The 21,754-nt window shown below is 45.0% G+C and overlaps 1 protein-coding gene across 2 annotated transcripts in view; it reads right to left on the minus strand.

Moving 5' to 3' along the window:
- The window catches only part of CPNE7 (copine 7), a 90,541-nt gene that overhangs the window by 32,005 nt on the left and 36,782 nt on the right, over positions 1-21,754 (minus strand). For both annotated transcript variants that reach the window (XM_066582920.1, XM_066582919.1), the window contains 8 exons: positions 10,493-10,567; positions 8,005-8,088; positions 7,128-7,217; positions 6,862-6,960; positions 5,143-5,229; positions 4,168-4,227; positions 3,333-3,466; positions 36-90 (listed from right to left, as the gene is read on the minus strand). In XM_066582920.1, coding sequence (XP_066439017.1) covers positions 36-90; positions 3,333-3,466; positions 4,168-4,227; positions 5,143-5,229; positions 6,862-6,960; positions 7,128-7,217; positions 8,005-8,088; positions 10,493-10,567 — 684 coding nt within the window. The remainder of the gene's footprint in view (positions 1-35; positions 91-3,332; positions 3,467-4,167; positions 4,228-5,142; positions 5,230-6,861; positions 6,961-7,127; positions 7,218-8,004; positions 8,089-10,492; positions 10,568-21,754) is intronic.

The following is a 21,754-nucleotide window of genomic DNA, read 5'->3' on the forward strand; positions in this document are numbered from 1 at the left end:
AGCTGCAAAAATCACTAAAAATGAAATGTTCTTACCTCATATTTTGGAGGAATGCGAGCACCGAATCCAAGGGCCGAGAATCTTTTGTCACTGAAAAGAGTTGACAAGCAAGAGTAAGTAAGGGCATAAAATACATGTAAGCTACACAGAGGGATCACACAATGCAACAACAAGGGATTATTTAGAGCTCAGGGTAAAAATGGGGTTGATAATAAGGGGGAATTCTAGTAAAAACTTCATTGGCACAGTTGAAATGAGCGACAAGTTAAAAGTCTATTATCTCCATAATCATTAATGGTTGGATCACTGCAGGTCACATGATGTATGAGCACTAGAGATGAGCGAGCGTACTCGCTAAGGCAAACTACTGGAGCGAGTAGTGACTTATGCGAGTACCTGCCCGCTCATCTCAAAAGATTCAGGTTCCGGCAGGGGAGAGCGGTGAGTTACGGGAGTGAGCAGGGGGGAGAGAGTGAGAGAGAGATCTCCCCCCGTTCCTCCCTGCTCTCCCCCGCCCCCCGCCGGAACCCGAATCTTTAGAGACGAGCGGGCAGGTACTTGCATAAGGCACTACTCGCTCGAGTAGTTTGCCTTAGCGAGTATGCTCGCTCATCTTTAATGAGCACCTAATTAGTCACATTCATACCTAAGCATGGCATCAGTGGTTCAGATCTAGGAATGCAAAGAAAGTAGTCGCAACCAGGTTCCTTATCCTTATGGAGCCAGCAATACTTTAACCCTTTAGGGATGGGGCCCTTTTCTTATTTTTCCTCCCCACTTTCAAAAATTCATAACTCTTATTTTTCTGGCAATGCAGCTGTCTGAGGTCTTGTATTTTGCGGGATGAGTTGTAGTTTTAATGGTACAATTTAATGTACCATATAATAGACTGAAAAACTTTTAAAAAGTTCCAAGTGGAGTGAAATGGAAAAAAAAAAACAATTCTGACTTTTTGAGGGGGTCTTGCTTTTACGGCGTACACGCTGCAGAAAAAAATGACATGATAATTTTATTCTGTGGGTCAGTATGATTACAACAAATTTATATAGTTATTTTTTTACTGTACTACCTTAAAAATATATATATATATTTCTTGGGGAAAAAAATTTCTTTCTGCTGCCATCTCCTGACTGCCATAACTAATTTATATTTCCATCAATGGAGTTGTGTGAGGACTCGTTTTCTACAGGATGTCTTGTAGTTTCTATTAGCACCATACAACTTTTTGATAGTTTTATTACATGTTTTTCATGGAGATTGGGTGACCTAAAGAACACAATTCTGGCGTTGTGCAGTCTTGTTTCTGACAATGTTTGCCATGCGGGATAAGTAATTGCTTATGTCTGCTTACTTTGCTAAGTTGGACTTTTACAGACATGGCAATATCAAATATGTTATTGGGGTTTTTTTGTTTTGCTTTTTATTATCAATATGAGGTTTAAACATTTAATATACCGTATATACTCGAGTATTAGCCGACCCGAGTATAAGCCGAGTCAATAAGTTTTACCACAAAAAACTGGAGTATATACTCGAGTATATACTAGGTAAAAGAAGCCCTGCAATACTCACCTTCCAGCAGGCATCTGTGTCGTCGGCGGTGCGGCTAGCTGCTTGAGAATTCTCCCCGCTGTCATTTCCCTGCTCAGCTTTGAATTCCCCCGCCGTTAGCGCTGTGTAAGTAAGCGCTGTGATTGGATCGAGCGCCAGTCAATCACAGCGGCGCTCGATAAACCAATCACAGGCATTCAGTGATGTCATCCACTGAATGGCTGTGAATGATGGAGCTCCTGCAGTGATTGGCTGGCGCTCGATCCAATCACAGCGCTGATGGCAGGGAAATTCAAAGCTGAGCAGGGAGATGATAGCGGGGAGAATTCTCAAGCAGCTTGCTGCACCACCGGGGAGACCATCATGCCGGGGACACAGACGCAGGCTGTGAGCTGAGTATTGCGGGTTTTTTTTTTTTTTACTTCACTCGAGTATAAGCCGAGGGGGGCCTTTTCAGCAATAAAAAATGTGCTGAAAAACTAGGCTTATACTCGAGTATATATGGTACTTTATTTTTTACAATGATTAAAAAAAACAAAACTTTTTTTTGTATTTAATCCCAATATCAGCTGCTCGATATTATGGAAATGCCTCTAAAACAAACAGCAGAGTTCAAACCCACTGGACAAAGGATGAGATGCCCAGTCAGAGCTAGTCAGCCACATCAGATAAAAATTAGGCGGGGTGCGTGACCCAAATCTTTGCCAATTATTATAGCAATAGTAGGGTCATCTGGAATGTTGCGGAGGATATTCCTGTCAACGTACTGTCCTTTGTATCAGCAAGACTGCAAGTATAATAATTGCAGTCAAGATGACAACCAAGTTAGTCTCAGAAGATATTTAGAGAAAACTCAAAACAAATTAATGAATATTTCCTCAGTGGATAGGTAAATGGGGAAAGAAAAAAACACCAGGAACCATAAAAAGTGGTTCGGTTTGACACGTTTCCCTAGACTGATTCTAATTCTTCCGAAACCTAATGACTAAAACGATGTCAAGACCGATTGCATCCATAATAACCCAAGTCATACAGAAATAATGTACGCATGACTGTGGAATTACTAACAGACCCAATAAGCCCACAGACTAATACTACAGCAAGATACTAATGTGTACTCCAAATGTAGAGTGTGAGCTATGAACTCCTAGATAATATGATACTACGTAGGGCTGAAGTTGTGAACTTCTTGGGTACAAGACAAAAAGAGCTGAGAGTTCCCATTACAGAGACCTCTAAAAAGGTCTTGAGATGATCCCCAGAGCATCAAAAAGGGCTGAGAATTCCCAGTAAATAGAGCCCTTAATAATGCTAGAGACAATCCCAAAAGTCAGAGAAAAATAATACACAGAGCACCCATCAGTCCTGATGGTGGACTGACGGTTCATATTGCAGTATATGGTATTTCTGCTGCCATTGTATTAAGACGTGCCGCAGAAGTGACATCATTTTAGACAAATTTCAAAAACAAGTATTCCAGATTTGCGCACCATTTCAGTCAATGGACTATCCGTCTGTAATATGAAGTAGTAAATATGAATCAATATTGTCACCCAGCTGATCAGAAGCCGATATTGTCGCTAAAACGCTCTTGATCTATCTTGCATGCAACACATGAGTGCACAGCATAATGCCTTGCACAACGGTATTGTTCTGCGGTGACAGAATCAATGCTGAGCGATTTAGGAGACCTTGAAGCTCTTTACAAAATTTTTGCCCAGGCCACATATTATATCTAAAGTTATAAACAGTACAAACACAGAGGAAGGGGTGCTGAACACCTGTCATAATCTTGGCAGATTTCTCCCACAGCAACTAAGGCCTTCAGATACTCGTTGGGCTGGTAAGGGTTAATATAATGAAGGGAGCAGCTATTTCTAGGATCTCCGTTGGATGCTGTGAAGTCAATGGCAACCTTATGAGAAGAAGCAGAGAGTCAAGCATGTTAGTGAGTTCCTGGTACAGCCATGAAGTTGCAGTATATGATTGAGATGTTGCATGCAAAGAGTCAAGAAGCAGATGAAGAACTAGAAGGCTAGAAAACTAAAACTAGAAGTAGAAGTGAACCAAAGATTCATTTTATGCCTTTTAAAGGGATTTTCCAGGACTTCAATATTGATAACCTATTCTCAGGACAGGTCAACAACATCAGACCCAGACTAAGGACCCAGATGATTAGCTGACTGAAGTGGCTGCAGCACTTGGGTGAGCACCGCTGTCACTTTGGTGCATACCAGGCACAGTGCCGTGCGTTTCATAGTGGCTGTGCCTGGTATAGCAGCTTGGTCCCATTCACTTGATGTCACAGTCCTCAGAAGAGCCCAGGAATGCAGGCTTTCTTCAATCAGCTGATCAGTAAGGGCCCTGAGAAGCATACATTCCTGAGGATAAGTCATCAATAGTTTCTTCCTGGAAAACACCTTTAACAAGGACCATGAAAATCCTAACTTTTCCTTTCCAAGCATATTGCCAATAGTCATCATGATGGTGAGACCACGTTTCTTGCTAATGGGTCTTATGGTGACTTGTTATTCCCTGACCATGCTCATGTCTGTATCTTTGCATGTTGACTAATTACAAACAATCAATGGGAACATATATAATGTATATACTTACTGTGAAGTGGATTTGACAGCCACCCATTACATAATCAAGGAAGGAATAGACTCTGTGTATCTGTAATAAGCAGAGAGGAGACATTATAATATTACACGGACCCAAAAGTCACAAAGAAGATCCCTGGATGAGTAGGAAGCTCCGGGATATGACACTGGCCTGATACTTATATACATTAAAGGGGTTGTCAAGTTGTAAACTATTGATGCCCTTTCATTAATAGCAGATCAACGGGTATTCACCAGTTGGGACTCCCAGCAATTAGCTGTTTTCTGGGACGTGCACTTGTGCACTGAGCAAATTTCTGCAGGAAGCAGACAGCTCTGTTCCCGCTGAAGTGGCCAGGCTTAGTATTGAAGAAAAAGTTCTCAATGAAGTTAGTAGGAACTTGGGTTGCAATACCAAGTCTGACCACTGCGGTGGGAACAGAGCTGTCTTTTTCCTGCAGAAATCAGTTCAGACCCCATGATTTACTACTGATGACCTGTCCTGTGGGTGGACCATCAATGGTTTACAAGCAGACTACAACTTTACGTCTAATAAAGTAGTAAATCCTGCCATGTCCTGTCATTTTATTACTACAGGGTGATTCATAAAGAATGGAGCAAAAGTAAAGAAGTACTCTTCAAGTTTTTATTGCACCTTAGAGATGTTCGATGCATCCCGGCATGTCCTCTGTTATCAATTCCACTGCAGAGGAGTTACATTGTTTTATATCATCTAGTGTCACAAACAGCACGGACATTGAACATCCTTAAAGTGCAATAAAAACTTAGAGCTCTTCCGTGTTATTCTGGACGTTGTATAATAAATTTATGTATGACAAAATCAGCTTTACTTTTGCACCATTCTTTCTGAATCACCCTGCAATATTGAAGGACAATGAGCTCCTTATCTTCTAGTCATCGATGTCCCTAAAGAAAACTTCATACATCAAGCCTGAGAAACAGAAGAAAAATGGCATTGACGAATTACCTTAAGGTCAGATAATATAACCACCCCAGAGTTCTTGTAGTTTCTTTTCTTCACTTTGTATTTTGGATTTATACAGTCCCATTGTACCTGCAAAGAAGAAGAAAGACAAAGATGCTTCAGCTTTTACAAAGCAATCGTCTACTATACTTAAGTAATGGGTGCAATAACATCTACTGAGCTCCCCCAAAGGGCCAGTTTAGAGCAAAGAAAATACAATGTCTACACTATCCTACAAGAAGTATTTGGACACCCCTATTAGTAGAATGGATCGTGTGTTACTGTCATGTCTCATAAACCATGCTACATGATGCCGACCCTTGGAGGTGTCAGCTATCATTTGTGATGGGAACTGCACGCTATTGTATATACAGCTTATGTCATCCACTACAAAGCATAATGCATCGGCCCATCTACAATGGAGCAAGGAGCGTCGTCATTAAACAGTTGAGCAACGGAAGAATGTTCTGTGGAGTGACGAATCACACTACTCCATCTTCAATTCAGATGGATGTCGAGGATGCCTGGTGAACACCTTTTACCCAAGTGTGTTGTGCCAACAGATAGGTACAGTGGAGGCTCGGTTATGGTCCGGGGATGGTTTACGTGGCATGGTCTTAGCCCGTTGGTTGTAGTGACAGGAACCAAGAACACAGAGGTGTACCCCGACATTCTAGACAATAATGTGCTGCCGACAATGTGACAATACTCTGGGAATGGTCAGCCATACTTCCAAATGTCAAGGCACCTTGTCACACATCCAACGCTGTTTTACGTTGGTTTGAGAATATGGATGTTCCATGATTGGACCGATCTGTACAGAGTCCTGACCTCAACCCTACTGAACATCTCTGGAATGAACTGGAACATCAGGTCATGAAATATGAACAACATCCATCATCTTTCAGAGAACTCGCCAGACATTTATAGGATGAATGGAGGGAAATCCCAGCTGAAGCGCATGAGACATTGGTAGAAGGTATGCCACAGAGAGTATCTGATTTCATTAGGGCCAAAAGAGCCCCACTAAGCACTGGCGTAACTATAGAGGATACAGGGGATGCGGTTAAACCCGGGCCTAGGAGCCTTATGGGGCCCATAAGTCCTTTCTTCTCAATATAGGGACCCTAGTACTATGAATAAAGCATTATAGTTGGGGGCCCTGTTACAGGTTTTGCATTGGGGCCCAGGAGCTTCAAGTTACGCCTCTGCATTAAGGGGTTAAGAGAAGATTGGGGAGGACAAGATAAACTTTTGCACAAATGAGCCTTTAGCTACACCCCTGCCACTAAGTATTAACATATGGAAATAAACACTACTTTTTATTCTTGCTCAGACGTCCATTTAGTTTTTGCAGAATGGTGTATATAAACCATACTTCCCACTTGGCGGACTAGTTGAGAGGAATCACTGAGCCGTTCATGACTCCTTGACAAGGTGCAATGTTCTTGGTCAAGCGACTTCTCTTTCAGTACTGGATGTCAATTGCAGTTTTAGAGCAGCAAGGGACAGTCCAAGTCCTTCTGTTGTTCCTAACGTCACCCTACAATGAGTTGGATGTGACAGACCACTAATTTATGAGAGCACAGAGTCTTTCTTGTAGAAGTTCAGAGCCGCCTGGATTAAGCCAGGACATAAGCCACAACTAATTTCCATTTCAAAACCAACATCCCTATTTTCCACGCTTGTCTGCTCCCTGTGAATTCTATCTCATTTTCTCACCTTGTTTCCACCAATTCCTTTCTGCATCTCTTCAAAGGTTGCATAAAACTCTCCAATAAAATCATGTTTTCCACGGGAGTCATAATCCCAGACTAGGCACTGGAGGAAGAGAGAAGGGGTGGGCGAAAGTGAGATAAGAGAGAGAATGAGGAATTAGTACAGAGAAGGAAATGAGATGAATGGAGAGGATGGGGGGGGTATAATGACAGGCAAAAAGCGAGGAAATAGGAATTCCAGTGCATGCGAAAAATGCAATGATGACTTACCCTGAGCTTCCTCGTCTCTTCGCAGCAGCACAGAGAACTCAGGGACACCTTAAATGATTCCCATACGGGGTTCAAGTTGTTTTTAACAACCTATCAAAAAAGAGAATTTACTTAAAGACATTGGTGTACACAGAACAAAATAGGGCCCAATACCAAAAACGTAAATGGGCCCCCCATTATGGTGTTTGGTTTTGCCACCCAGGAGAAGACAGCCTGGTATTTCTCTTCCATTCCATACCCTTTTAAATGACCATAATGCAAATTGTCTACTTCCATGCTTGCTAACATTGCGGTTCCTCTTCGGAGGAAGGTCATGCATATATTCAGCTGGGGTCCCCTCTCTCCAAGGGCCCAATAGCAGTCGCATAGTTTGCCTCTGTGGTATGTGCACCCTTGCATAAAGTATATAAGATAATAATTCCTGTAGGTGGATATTTAATAGTTGGATTCTGGTTCTGATTCTGGTCCTGAATCTTCTCACTGCATGACCGCAGAGAAGCGTGTGAGTGGAGCGGCGGTTGAGCACGCTCCCCACTGCTCCATTCAGTATGTTAGGGACTGACAGAAACAAACAAGCGCTATTGAACTTGGGATCGTGGGAGTCCCATCCTGTAGATAGGTAATACATGGCCTATATATGAAAACCCCGACAGATGAATTTGGGGAAAAGAAGTATTGGGCATGTGGAATTTCAATGCCTGATCCTTTTGTTCCCTGGGAAAGTCGCTGCCAGAGCTGTCTGACTGCAGCTTATCTCCCTAAACATTTGAATGCTCAGCCAAGCCGAATGGACATATGTATGAGGAAGCTTTAATTCGAATACTCCTCATCCTCCTGCTATATTCACACTATCTAACCCTCTTCCTGCAAACCTTACCTCTGTCCTGTATACCAGCTGTTCACTTTGGTCATCATTTACTCTGTAGATTTCCAGGAATGGGTCAGATTTGCTAAAAAGGTCCTAATGCAAAAAAATAAGGAATGGCGTAATTAACAGTTCACTCATAGCCACAATAGATTTCATCACACTTGAAATTAAATATTGAATTTGCATTAATACAAACATATGTGCGGTCCCCCTGTTACACTATGGATAATAAGCATATCTAAAAATTGTGCTTGTGTATAAGTGACCCCATTGGAGTAGCACCATAAAGCCACGTACCACTGAGCATTCTATACATCCTGGCTGAGCTATAAAATTGTAGGATAGCCACTGTACAATTAGGGTAGGGGAGAGGACCTCTCTGCTCTCCTGGCAATACAGAGTGCAGAGGACCCCTGTGCAAATAATGTGGCTGGGCCCCCACTTCCCACCTGTAGCAAATTTTACCGAAACAAGTGATTATAGACCTCTGTTTCCTTTTTCTTCTCTATCTGGGCTCAGAACACTATGAAGATTTGTTTATGACTTGTCTCTGTAGAACTGTTCATCCTGCTGCTACTTCCAATGCCCTTTTCAGTGTCATACAGTAATAATTTCCCATTATGATCCTCCTCCATATTGACTATTTTCTTCCTTCCTAAAGTTATAATGGCCCCCTTTGTGCCCCTATAAAGCTGTAGTGCCCCCTCTGCCCCCCCCCCAAACCTGTAATGCCCCAATAAAGATTCAGTGCCCACATAGTACTCCCACATATCTATAGTGCCCCTGCAGTGCCCTCATATAGGTATAGTGTCCCAACAGTACCCGCACATAGCTATAGTGCCCCTACAGTGCCCTCATATAGGTATAGTGTCCCAACAGTACCCGCACATAGCTATAGTGCACCTACAGTGCCCCCATATAGGTATAGTGTCCTAACAGTACCCCCACATAGCTATAGTGCCCCTACAGTTCCCCCATATAGGTATAGTGTTCCAACAGTACCTGTACATAGCTATAGCGCCCCTACAGTGCCCCCCATATAGGTATAGTGTCCCAACAGTACCCGCACATAACTATAGTACCCTCATATAGGTATTGTGTCCAAACAGTACCCCCACACAGCTATAGTGTCCCTACAGTGCCCCCATGTAGGTACAGTGTCCCAACAGTACCCGCACATAGCTATAGTGCCCCTACAGTGCCCTCATATAGGTATAGTGTCCCAACAGTACCCCCACATAGCTATAGTGCCCCTACAGTGCGCCCATATAGGTATAGTGTCCTAACAGTACCCCCACATAGCTATAGTGCCCGTACAGTGCTCCCATATAGGTATAGTGTTCCAACAGTACCTGTACATAGCTATAGCGCCCCTACAGTGCCCCCATATAGGTATAGTGTCCCAACAGTACCCGCACATAACTATAGTGCCCTCATATAGGTATAGTGTCCAAACAGTACCCCCACATAGCTATAGTGTCCCTACAGTGCCCCCACATAGGTATGGTGTCCCAACAGTACCCGCACATAACTATAGTGCCCCTACAGTGCCCTCATATAGGTATAGTGTCCTAACAGTACCCCCCACATAGCTATAGTGCCCCCACAGTGCCCCTTTGTAGGTATAGTGTCCCAACAGTACCCGCACATAGCTATAGTGTCCCTAGAGTGCCCTCATATAGGTATAGTGTTCCAACAGTACCCGCTCATAGCTATAGTGCCCCTACAGTGCCCTCATATAGGTATAGTGTCCTAACAGTAGCCCCACATAGCTACAGAGTCCCTAAAGTGCTCTCATAGGTATAGTGTCCCCAAAATACCCCTACATAGCTATAGTTTCCCTACAGTGCTCTATATAGGTATAGTGTTCGAGCGGTGCCTCTGCAAAACTGTAGTGCCTCCACATACCATAATTGTAGTGCCTTCACATAGCTGTAATGTTCCAACAGTGCCCCATATAGCTGTAGTGTCCCTATAGTGCCTCAGCATAGCTATAGCATCCCCCACATAAATTTACAGAGGAATGGCACAATACAGAGTTATAAGAAAAGACACCCTGAAATTTCATGGGCAATCCATGTATTTACTAAATCAGACATGCCAGGAGTGATGACAGTTCCCCTTTAATTCTATGTAAGGGATTTAGAGCTCTGTAATAGACAAAACAGAGTGACAACCCCAAGAAATATATATTAATAAAATTGATACATTTAGAACAGTTCTGATCTTGGAAACTGAGTATCCAATAAAACAAATCACTGTATTATGGACACCGTAGCATTCCGATCGGTAGAGGTTTGACCCCATCGATCTAGAGAATGAGGGTCCTTTCAGCTTATGTCCTGCACAGCAGTGCTTCTGACCACCCGCTGTGCAGAATCCCATTCAGGTGAACCTATATTTTTGAGAATACCCTAGAAATATCCTATCTGTGTCTCTAAGAAGAGGAACCCGCAAGTCTGTCTCCAAAAAGGAGGCTGTACCCTGTGCCTGTCACCTTGTCATCCAGTTTCTTTGCGCAGAACGACAGCTCCACATATCCATTATTTCCCGAAATTTCTTCAGAAATGACCTGAGGGGAAGAGCATACCAATATAAAGACTACTAAGAAATCAAACAGCCAAGTGATATGGCCAACATTATCCTAGAGGATGCCATAGATGGTGCCAATAGGGGACAACAATGACAATTATCACCACATACATACATTACATGGTCAAAAGTATATGGACACCCCTGGTTGATCTTACTCAGTTGTTGGCAAACCACTAATTAAACAGGGTGTCCATGTACTTTTTTCCCTGTCCTGTATAACTACAGGGCCTGGAAGGCCATTCCTACTAGGAACCACAAGATCCAGTGGTGGACAGCCAGGCTACAGCTCCGACTGGAGAGGAGCGCTTACTCCCCCACCCGTGTGTAATGACTGACCTCCCTGCCATGTTCACCCCATTAGTTGATGACATTATAACTCATAATGTTTGTGCCTGTCACTTTAAAGATCCTACTATTACAGTATAATGGATCTAAATTGAAAAAGCCCCACGTAAGATGTGAATAGTCTGCTAATTACTATGTGACTGACTGCGCCCAGAGCGATGCATGAATGATGATATTTATATATACACGCATTATAGGGACACGGAGAGATATTGTCTTATATAAGTTATCGTTATCACCAATTTATAGGATAATCGTCTAAATTAATTTATAAGGGCCCCGTGTGGCGCAGAATGCTAAGGCAGCAGAAATGCAGTCTTAAGCTCTCACTCACAACCTGAGGGTTGCAAGCTCAATCCCTGCTTGGTTCAGGTAGGCGGCTCAAGGTTGACTCAGCCACCCATCCTTCTGAGGTCGGTAAAAGGAGCACCCAGCTTGGTGGGGGGTAATAAATAAATTACCTGAAAGCGCTGCAGAATAAGTTGGCGCCATACAAATAAGGGAAAGCCCAGTGCTTTCATATCTCTCTCTCTATGTATCTCATATTCATTTCCTTCTTATCTCCCATTTCCCTACTTAAAGGGACTATATCAAAATTTTTTCATTGATTAAAACCAGATAGAGAAACTTTTTCCATTTTTCTAATCTGTTTTTATTTTCTGTGTAGAATTTTTTTAGTCTGTTTTCTATGCATGACCATGGGGGCAGCCATCTTTCCTGAGCTACATTTAACAGCACTCAGTGCATACAGAAATAGGAGAGGAGGCGAGCTGTGACCATCCCCTATTGTGAATGGTGGATCCTCTGTTATCTATATATAGCTGTTACCTCACAGAGTGGTTTCACACGGGCGAGAAAATCGCACGATTTTTGCGTGATTTTTGCCTGATGTGTTAGTCAGTAAAAAAAAGCAGATGGAAACCAATGATTTACAATGGTGCTCTTCCCATCAGCGATGTTTTCACTGACGCGATGTTAAGAGATAAAAAAATCGTAGCATGCTCTATCTTTCTGCCATGCGCAATTTTTTTTATCTGCTATGTATCCCTATTGAGCCGGTGTCTTATCGCATCGCAACGAAGCAAACAGGCAATGCGATGCGCGTTTAACATTAGAAAGTTCCATTGATGCGATGCGAGATTATTCCCCAAAATAGCATCGCTTGCGCTCAAAAACACAGGAACAAAAATGCGATTTTCTTGCGGCAAAATCACAATCGCCCGTGATTAGCCTCAGTGTAATCCTGTATGAGATGTTAGTGAGATGACGGCTGCAAAGCTTTCGCTACACATCAGGAAGTATCAGCCTAGTATTAGGCTGTGTAGTCAGTGTGAAAAATGCAGGATTTTAGGACTTTTACACGGCCGATCGCGATTTTGCAGCGAGAAAAATCGCTGAAAAAAACGCATCTTGAGGAGGCGTGGCTAGCAGATGAGCGAGTGAGACGCTTCCTCACATCGCTCCCGGCCCCAAGAGAATTTACCGGACCCAAGAGGACCCCAAGACCCCCTTACCAGCCAGATGGTGAAGAGGAGAACCCAGGACCACTCCAAGAAGACGCCGACCCACTCGAGGAGCGGCTTGGAGAACTTCCTCCGCGGCATGGGAGACAGCGGGGAGCGCGGCGCCGCAGCCAAGATGGCGGCGCCGACAGAAGAGGAGACACCCCTTGAAGAAGTGCCGGCGGGCGCTAGCGCAGTGGAGAGGGCAGCAGCGGAGAGCGAGCTCCCTGCAGCACGCAACAGCGGAGACCGCTCGGGAGGAGCGGTGAAGAGCAAGCTCCCGGCCGCACACAGCAGCGGAGACCGCTCAGGAGGAGCGGCAGACAGCAAGCTCCCGGCCACACACAACAGAGGAGACCGCTCAGGAGGAGCGGCGGAGAGCGAGCTCCCTGCTACATACAGCTCAAGAGGCAGCTCAGAGGGAGTAGCAGAGAGGAGTAGGCTGGAGGACCGGGCGGCAGCGCAAGCAGGCGAGCCGGAGGAGCCGACGGCAGAATGGGGTAAGAGTTGCCCCAGCCCCACCCCCACACCGCCTGGCCCCAAACCCCTGTACAGGCAGACCCACAAACCACCCCAGAACCTGGGAGAAGGAGAGGCAGAAGAGCCCAGGGCAGGAGAAGCTAGGGGAACAGGTGCTCAGCAGCACAACAGGGGAGAAGAAAGCAGCCCCCCCCCATATGCCACAGCCCCTGCCACAGAGACTCCAGCAGAAAAAGGGAGAATTAAGTGTCCCCAGGAGACAAGAGTCCGCGACTGAGACACATGCCATAGACAGCCATAGCGCGCCAGAAGCTGCACCCGTATCAGCAAGGCCCACCATAAGAGCCGCGTCACCCGCCAACACGATGCAGAAGAGAACCGCGAGCGGCGGAGCGAACCTCTCCCCCCCGAGATCCGACCCCCCCCCTGAGGAGTGGGACTGGAAGGAGCATCTTCGAGCGCTTCCCACTAAAAACGAAATAAATGGTCTCTTCCAAAAGATGGAAAGCTCGCATAAAAAGGACATTGAAGCTCTACAACTAGACATCCGCCACCTGGGCCAGAGACTGGAAGAGATCGAGGGTGAACAAGAGATAGCCTCTAATACCGTAAATGAACATGCGCACGAGCTCTCGCAGCACTCCCAACAAATCTCTGAGCTATTCAACATGGTAGACGACTTGGAAAACCGTCACCGTAGGAACAATTTGAGAATTAGAGGCCTACCGGAGGAGGTTGAAAACGCCCAGCTGGAGAAGTGGGCGCAAGAATTCTTTAACAAGCTCTTGCAAAGACCATCAGATACAGAAGTAGAAATCGACAGAATCCACCGCGCCCTTGGCCCAAAATCCACCGATCCAAAAAGACCAAGAGATATCATATGTAGAGTGCACTTCTACAAACTGAAGGAACAAATCCTCCAACAAGCGAGAAAAGTGAGCGACTTGGCCTATAAGGGGGCTCCACTAATGATCCTGGCAGACCTATCTCGTCGTACTCTCCAGCAAAGAAAAGCCCTGAAACCGCTACTTACATTACTTCAAGAAAAAGAAATTGTGTATAGATGGGGCTTTCCGTTTCAGCTCCCCGCCAGCAAAGGAGGCAAATCAGCTACATTCCGAGGACTGGGCGACTTACCCAACTTCCTTGCTACCTTTGAGCTGCCGCAGGTGTCCCTACCGGACTGGCCCAAGCCGACCCCCCTTCTGACTCCACCACCAAGAAGCGAATGGCAGCCAGTGGAACACAGATCACGCCGAAGAAAAGAGAGACCCCGAGGGAGCCGAGAACCTCAGACACCCAAAGGGGTTAAACCAACCTGACAGATCAATTCGAGTATGGGCTATCCATCCACTTGAGAGAAGAGAAATTGACGGGAGAAAAGCGAGTTCGGGACTTTCTTGGGGTCCATGAGGTTTCGGGGTTCAAGGGCATTTCAAAACGTATAGAGTTATAGGGGGCTGGGAGCGGCAGCACGTTAATTTGCTAGTTTTTGCTAATATAGCCTATGGCGATGGCACAGTTAGCCCTCGCTAACTATCGGGAGAAGATAGATTTTCAGTTTGATATTGGTTATTTGTCCTCGTGTTTATGTGATTTACCTTGTGTGTTTCCCACCCCCCCTTCCCAAGACCCTCCCACCGGAGACGGCGGACAGAATTCCACGCAATGGCCCCCCCATCTTGAAGATAAACATGGCTGACCTGACATGCAGCACATACAACACCAAGGGCCTAAACATCCCTCAGAAGAGGGGCCAGATATTGTACCACCTCCACAAGAAAAGAATACAGGTAGCTATGTTTCAGGAGACACACTTTAGGGCAGACAGTGTCCCATCATGCAGCTCCAAATTTTATCCCTCCTGGTTCCACAGCCCACACCCCACGAAGAAAGCAGGAGGAGTGTCGATAGCACTGCACAGAGGGTTTAGACATAACGTAATCGACACCTCAATCGATCAAGAAGGCAGATTCGTCTTCCTAAAATTAGAAGTGTATGAAACAGTATTTACTCTGGCTAACGTCTATCTTCCTAACCAGGATCAAGTGTCAACTGCCGTCAAGATGCTGAAGAACCTAGCTGAGTTCGCGAGGGGATCCAAAATTATCCTGGGCGGAGACTGGAACCTGGTTCTGAACCCAGAGATGGACTCTTCATCAGGTAGGACCTCTATATCCCGATCCGCACTACATTTGCTTAAAAAAACATTAAACAACCTACACCTAGTGGACCTATGGAGGATCCTTCACCCGGGGACCAGGGACTACACGTTCCACTCGGCAGTCCACAACACATACACTCGCATAGACATGCTCCTGGTCTCACGGGACTTACTGGATTGCTCCCCAAGGTGCTCCCTGGGAGATTTTATTTGGTCGGATCACGCTCCAGTGTACGGAGGGTTCGCGAGACGCACTGGTCGCCCGGGGGCCACCTCATGGAGGCTTAACGACAATCTACTCCGGGACTACCTGTGTGTCTCTGACATTAAAGAGGCAATCGCGGGGTTCGTAGCGACCCATGAAAACGATCAAACACCGGCCCCCACCAAATGGGAAGCGTTAAAATGCGTCATTAGGGGAATTCTAATCTCCCACGGAACCAGACTCAAAAAAGAAAACTCAGCGACCCTACGTAAACTCATCTCACATCTACAAATCAAAGAGGAGGCCAACAAAAAATCCCAACGCGACACTCTTAAAGCTGAAATCTCCTCCATACGACAGCAGATCCTTAAAATCTTAGACCAACGATCTTTAGCATATAGAGATAAGCTACGCAGGGGGGCTTTTGAATATGGAGACAGATGTGGAAGTTGGTTAGCTAGAGCACTCCATCCTAAAACATCCCCCGCTCATGTCACCAAAATACAGACAGAGGGAGGAAGTCATGTACACGCAACATCAGACATACTGGAGGAATTTAAAAAGTACTATTCCAAACTATATAATATTAAAGACCCGACACAATGTGACAATCAGAGACTGGAGAGGGAGACGGAGGCCTACCTGACCCTAAATGGCCCCAAAAGAATGACAGCAGAAGAGACAGGGAGCTTAGATGACGACTTCAGCGCGGGAGAGCTCGAGAAAAGCACCAAAGACTTAAAGGTGGGCAAATGCCCTGGACTGGATGGATACACAGCCAGGTTCTACAAGGTCTTCCAAAAGGAGATCTCACCCCTAATGCTAAGAGCCTTTAACGCGGTAGGAAGAGAGTGCCCCTTCCCGCCACAATCCTTAATAGCCCACATTTCAGTCATCCCCAAACCAGGGAAAGACGCCTCGGTATGTGGCAACTATAGACCCATATCCCTCCTCAATATAGATATTAAATTATTCGCGAAAATGATTGCCACACGCCTACAAAACACCATCCCACGGCTAATTCATGGAGAGCAAGTGGGGTTTGTCCCGGGCAGAGAAGCTAGGGACAACACGGTAAAATCCCTATCATTGATTGCCAGGGCGGGGGCCTCCGAAGTCCCCCTGTGCCTCCTGGCAGTCGATGCAGAGAAGGCATTCGACAGGGTCAGTTGGCACTTTCTCTCGGCCACGCTAGACAAAATAGGGGTGGGACCGAAAACGAAAGATAGAATTATGTCCTTATATAGCAACCCCTCCGCAAGGATCAGAGTTAACGGTGCCCTGTCGGGTGCCTTCCAAATAGCCAATGGGACTAGACAGGGCTGCCCCCTCTCCCCGTTCCTCTATCTGCTTACAATGGAAGCACTAGCGAATGCGATCCGCCAAAACGACTCAATCAGAGGGATCTGGACAGGGAACATCGAACATAAGATGGCGCTGTTCGCAGATGACCTACTCTTGTACCTGTCCAATCCGCGAGTTGGGCTACCAATGGTCCTGGAAGAGTTCAGACGTTTTGGCGGAATAAGCAACTACAAGGTGAACGCACAAAAATCAGAAATCCTGAATGTGACTCTGCCTCAAAACGAGGCAACACAGCTGGAGACGCAGTTTCCATTCAGATGGAGACACTCCTCAATAAAATACCTGGGAATTCAGCTTCCGTCAGACACTACTCAGGCCTTTAAACTTAACTTTCTCCCATATCTGACGGAACTGGAAAGGGACCTCAACAAATGGAAACCACTGTTTTTGTCCTGGAGTGGCAGAGTCAATGTGATCAAAATGGACTCCCTCCCCAAATTCCTCTACTTATGCCAGACGATACCAGTAAAAATACCAAGCTATTACTTAAAACGTCTTTGAACCCTGGTCACCACGTTCGTGTGGAGAGGAAGGAAGCCACGTATGCGCTTCTCGCTACTCACCAGACAAAAAGAGAAGGGGGGATTGGGGCTACCCAATTTTACCCTCTACTACAAATCGTGCCTCTCAAGTTGTATTCTAGACTTACTTAAAGAGAGCAACAACAAATTGTGGGTTGCGGCGGAACACGCTTGGGTCCCGGGATCCCTACGGGGGGCAGCATGGATCCCACCTAAACTGATAAACACAATACCTAACATCTCCCCGTTCGCGGGCCAGCTATTCCGGACCTGGGCAGACTTTGGCCAAAAAAACGGAATGGTCTCAATACCAGGACCCTTAACTCCCCTCATTGCCAACCCACAATTCAAGATGACGCTGGGAGGAGCTTCCATACTAGATACACACACAACACCTATGCCAAGAATTAGAGATGTCATGTCCAATACGAGCTTAAAGACCCTGACGGAGATCTTGGGAGAGAGGGAATCGCGTCCCGGCTCTTGGCTGCAATATTTTCAGTTGAGGGGATTCGTGGGGTCCCTGGCTCCTCGGGTGAACCTCACGGCCTCCCTTACCCCCTTCGAACAAATGGTCATGTCCTCGACCCCACAAAGACACACAATTTCATCCATATACAAGTTGTTGCTGGATCGGGAGGCAGAGGCCCAAAAACCTGCATATATGGAGGCCTGGGAGAGAGAGCTGGGTCACAGATTACCAAGGGAGGATTGGGAGAGAGCCTGGCTCCTGTGTCACAAATTGTCCCCGGCTTGCAAAGCCCAAGATCTAAACTTTAAAATTTTATCCAGATGGTATAGGACCCCCGACCATCTACACAAAATCTTCCCACAGACTTCACCTAGATGCTGGCGTTGCAACGCAGATAGAGGAAACATGTCCCACATATGGTGGAGCTGCCCTGGAGTGGCCGACTTATGGAAGGAAACAATAGAGGTATATAACTATATCTGCAAGACACAATTAAACTTAACTCAGGAGATGGCCCTGCTCTCAATCCTTCCAGGCCCAATTAAAAAAGTTAAGAAAGGTATATTAAGATTTTTTATACTTGCGACCAGAAGAGTCATCCCGCGACTCTGGAAATCCACCACACCTCCCTCTAGAGCCATGTGGGTGGAAGAGTTGAATGACCTCATGCGCTTTGACGAGCTGGGAGCGGAGGAGGGTGACACCCAAGAGAATTTCTACCACACCTGGCAGACGTGGATCGCCTTCAGGTCCGCTGAGAAATTCAAAACCTGGGTGGAGTCGGGACGACTATAGAGAACTCGGAGACGTACCGAGGAGAAACCCGGGACCTGGGTGTGGCCCTCCTTTGAGACCTACTCCATTACTCCAGACCGCTCTCCGGTAAATCACCTAACCCCCTTCCCTCCCCTCCCCCTCCTCCCTTTTTTTTTTTTTTTCCCCCCCTATTATACTTGTCTGTCAGTTTTGTCTTTGTCTTGGTTTTGCAGTTAACATGGGTAGACAGTAATTACTGTCCAAGGGGGGAGGGGGGAAAAAAAAATGGAAACATATTTGATTTCTTGATACGGAAGTACGTTTATTCGCAGCTGGCGACACTAATCTACAACGTTTTAACTGTACTCATTTTTGGATAAACGTATGTTTACCACCTTGAAAATATGTAATAAAAATACTTTTTGAACGAAAAAAAAACGCATCTTTTATTCACTGCGTTTAGTGAGCGTCAGCTATGCTTTTTTTGGAGAATACTCTCGTATCGCTGCCACCTGTGATAAAATCGCGCATTTTTTATCGCAAAAGTCAATAAGACTTTCTAGTGTTAAATCACATCGCAGCACGTGTTTGCAACGTTGCGATGCGATAAAACGCAGGCTCCATAGTGATACAATGGGAGATAAAAAATTGCAAAACGCAGAAAGATAGAACATACCACGATTTTTTTTATCTCCTGAACATCCCATCACTGAAAGTGGGAAAGAAACCATTAACGATCATTGGTTTTATAATCTGCCTTTTAACTGATTATTACAGCAGGCGAAAATCGTAGCTAAAACGCGCTTTTTTCTCGCCTGAAACCACCTTTAGAAATACAGATTGTGACCGAAAAAGTAAAAATATCACAAAATTCTTAAAAAATATGTCTTAACACAAAAATGTGATTTATATACTAGATCATTTTCTTATGACACATTGCCTTTAAGTATCTGTCTCCCTGCATATCTATCCATCTCCTTCCCATCTATCCATTCATCTCCCTACCTGTGTATCTCCTATCTCCGTATTTGTGTATCTATATATATATATCTATGCAGTCATTATCTATAAATGTATATATCCATCTCCTTCCTGTCTACCACTCTCTCTATCCATCATCCACTTACCTACATATCTCATATCTATTTATCTACATAACTTGTATCTATCTCTCTATATGTAGTGGCCCAGTACATACATTCCTGGCCCCCTCCATAAATGTCATACATGTCATGTCTTGTGTTTGTGCGCTGTGAAAAAGTGTCTAGTCATTGTATTATATGTATTCCACAGCTGCAGCGTGTGATGGGTTAAGTGTCTCCAAAAGCCTGAAGCTTGTCTGTGAATGTATCAATTTATGTCCTGTCACCTGGTATGAGTGTGATTATAAAATGTGAGTGTGTGAGAGCGGGAAGGAGAGTCAATTCTTCAGAGTAAGAGAGTTCCATTTCTTCTGGGTTCCTGATCAAGAGTGCCAGCCAAATGGGGTAGCCTTCAACCCTCATGTGGTGAAGATGGAAGAGGAGGTGAGGTTCCCTAGACTGCATGTACCCGTTATGAGAGAAGCGTGAGCCCCAAGCGGAGAGAGGGAGAGAGCATGAGCAATCAGTAAGTGCAATTTTTCCCAAGGCCTAGTGCAGAGGTACTTTCTGACCTCTTTTCCTACACAGCCGTCTGGAGTTATTGGTTAACCGCAAAGAGGTACTCTTCTTCATTTGTCGCACATGGTCACCCTGAAGTCTGGGATCATCAGGTGGAGGTACTCCTAAATCTGTTGTTCACATACAGCTGTCCTGACGTCTGGGATCACCTTGTGGAGGTACTATTACTTGAGTCTGTTTAATACCTGCACTTCAAGAACTATCAATTGTGCCTTGTGTTATTCTGAAGTTATTCAAGTAAAGTTCTTCCAAACCCTGACTATTACCAGGGACCTGAGGTACACCAATTCTGTCTGCGGCTCTATTTATTTACACCTGAGGGTCATACAGGTGGGTAATAGAACGGTAGGTGGCGTCACCCCTGACAACCCCTATCCTTGTTCATATGTTTATTGGGCATCCCTCTCCGAGGGGTGTCCGGAAGAGGCACAGCGCTGCCCTGGCCGAGGCTACGTGCGTCCCTCTGGGAGGGAGTGTGGTAAGTGCCGCCGTGACAAGCCAGCATCTCGCTCTTCTAGCTCCTCAACGTATGCCCTGTGTCCGGGGTCACCCTACGGGATTCTGCATATATATTGCATATAGCAATCAGTCTTCTTCCTATCTATTCCTCCATCCATCTATGGATCTCAGATCTCAATATTTACAAAATTATACATCCTTTCCTTCCTGTCTATATATCTATCATATCCATTCATTCATCCCTTCCATCTCTCTCACATATCTTTTTATATCCTTCCTGTTTGTCTATCTATCTCATATCTATATCTATCTATATATCTCATATTTATCTATCTCATATTATCTAATATGTATATCATATCTATCTATCTAATATCTATCTATCCATCTCATATCTATCTCATGTCTATTTATCCATGTAATATCTATCTATCTCATATCGATTTCATATTTATGTATATATCTCTATATCTAATATATATATATCTCTCTAGCTAAAATCTTTCTAATATCTATCTATCTATCTATCTATCTAGCTCATATCTATCCAATAAATATCTCTCTAGCTAATATCTTTCTAATATCTCTCTAACATCTATCATTTGTCTCTCTAATCTATTTAATATATATTTCTCCAGCTGATATCTTTCTACGGGCTCAGTCACACGGGCGCATCTGGGCGCCGATGCGCCCGTCTTCCTGCAGGATAAGACGGCCACACTGCAGGTAGGAACGATTCTCCGCACCGCTGGCAGAAAGAACACATGACCGGCTCCATCGCCGGTCATGTGTTCTTTCTTCCGGTGCTGCGGAGAGTCGTCAGCACTGCAGGTGCGGCCGTCTTCGTGCAGGAAGAAATCTTTTCTCACGAGCGGGCAGGTACTCGAACAGGCCAATACTCGCTCGAGTATTTGTCCTTAGCGAGTATGCTCGCTCATCTCTACTATCTATTTCATATCTATCTAATATATATCTCTCTAGCTAATAACTTTCTAATATCTCTCTAACATCTATCTCATATGTATCTATCATTCACTAACCTTCACAATAAATACTCTTCAGTTCTGCCAAATAGCTAAAACATATTAAGCGAGTGTTCTACGTATATAGATCACAGATGATCCCACTGATAAGCCCTCATATAGAGATAAACCGCTCGATTCACTTTAGCCAATGATGGATATATGTGTGAGGGGGGTAAATACTTTGCTCTATATATTTACGCTAATGGTTA

This window comes from Eleutherodactylus coqui, chromosome 11 (assembly GCF_035609145.1).
Source record: "Eleutherodactylus coqui strain aEleCoq1 chromosome 11, aEleCoq1.hap1, whole genome shotgun sequence".
Classification (NCBI taxonomy): Eukaryota; Metazoa; Chordata; class Amphibia; order Anura; family Eleutherodactylidae; genus Eleutherodactylus; species Eleutherodactylus coqui.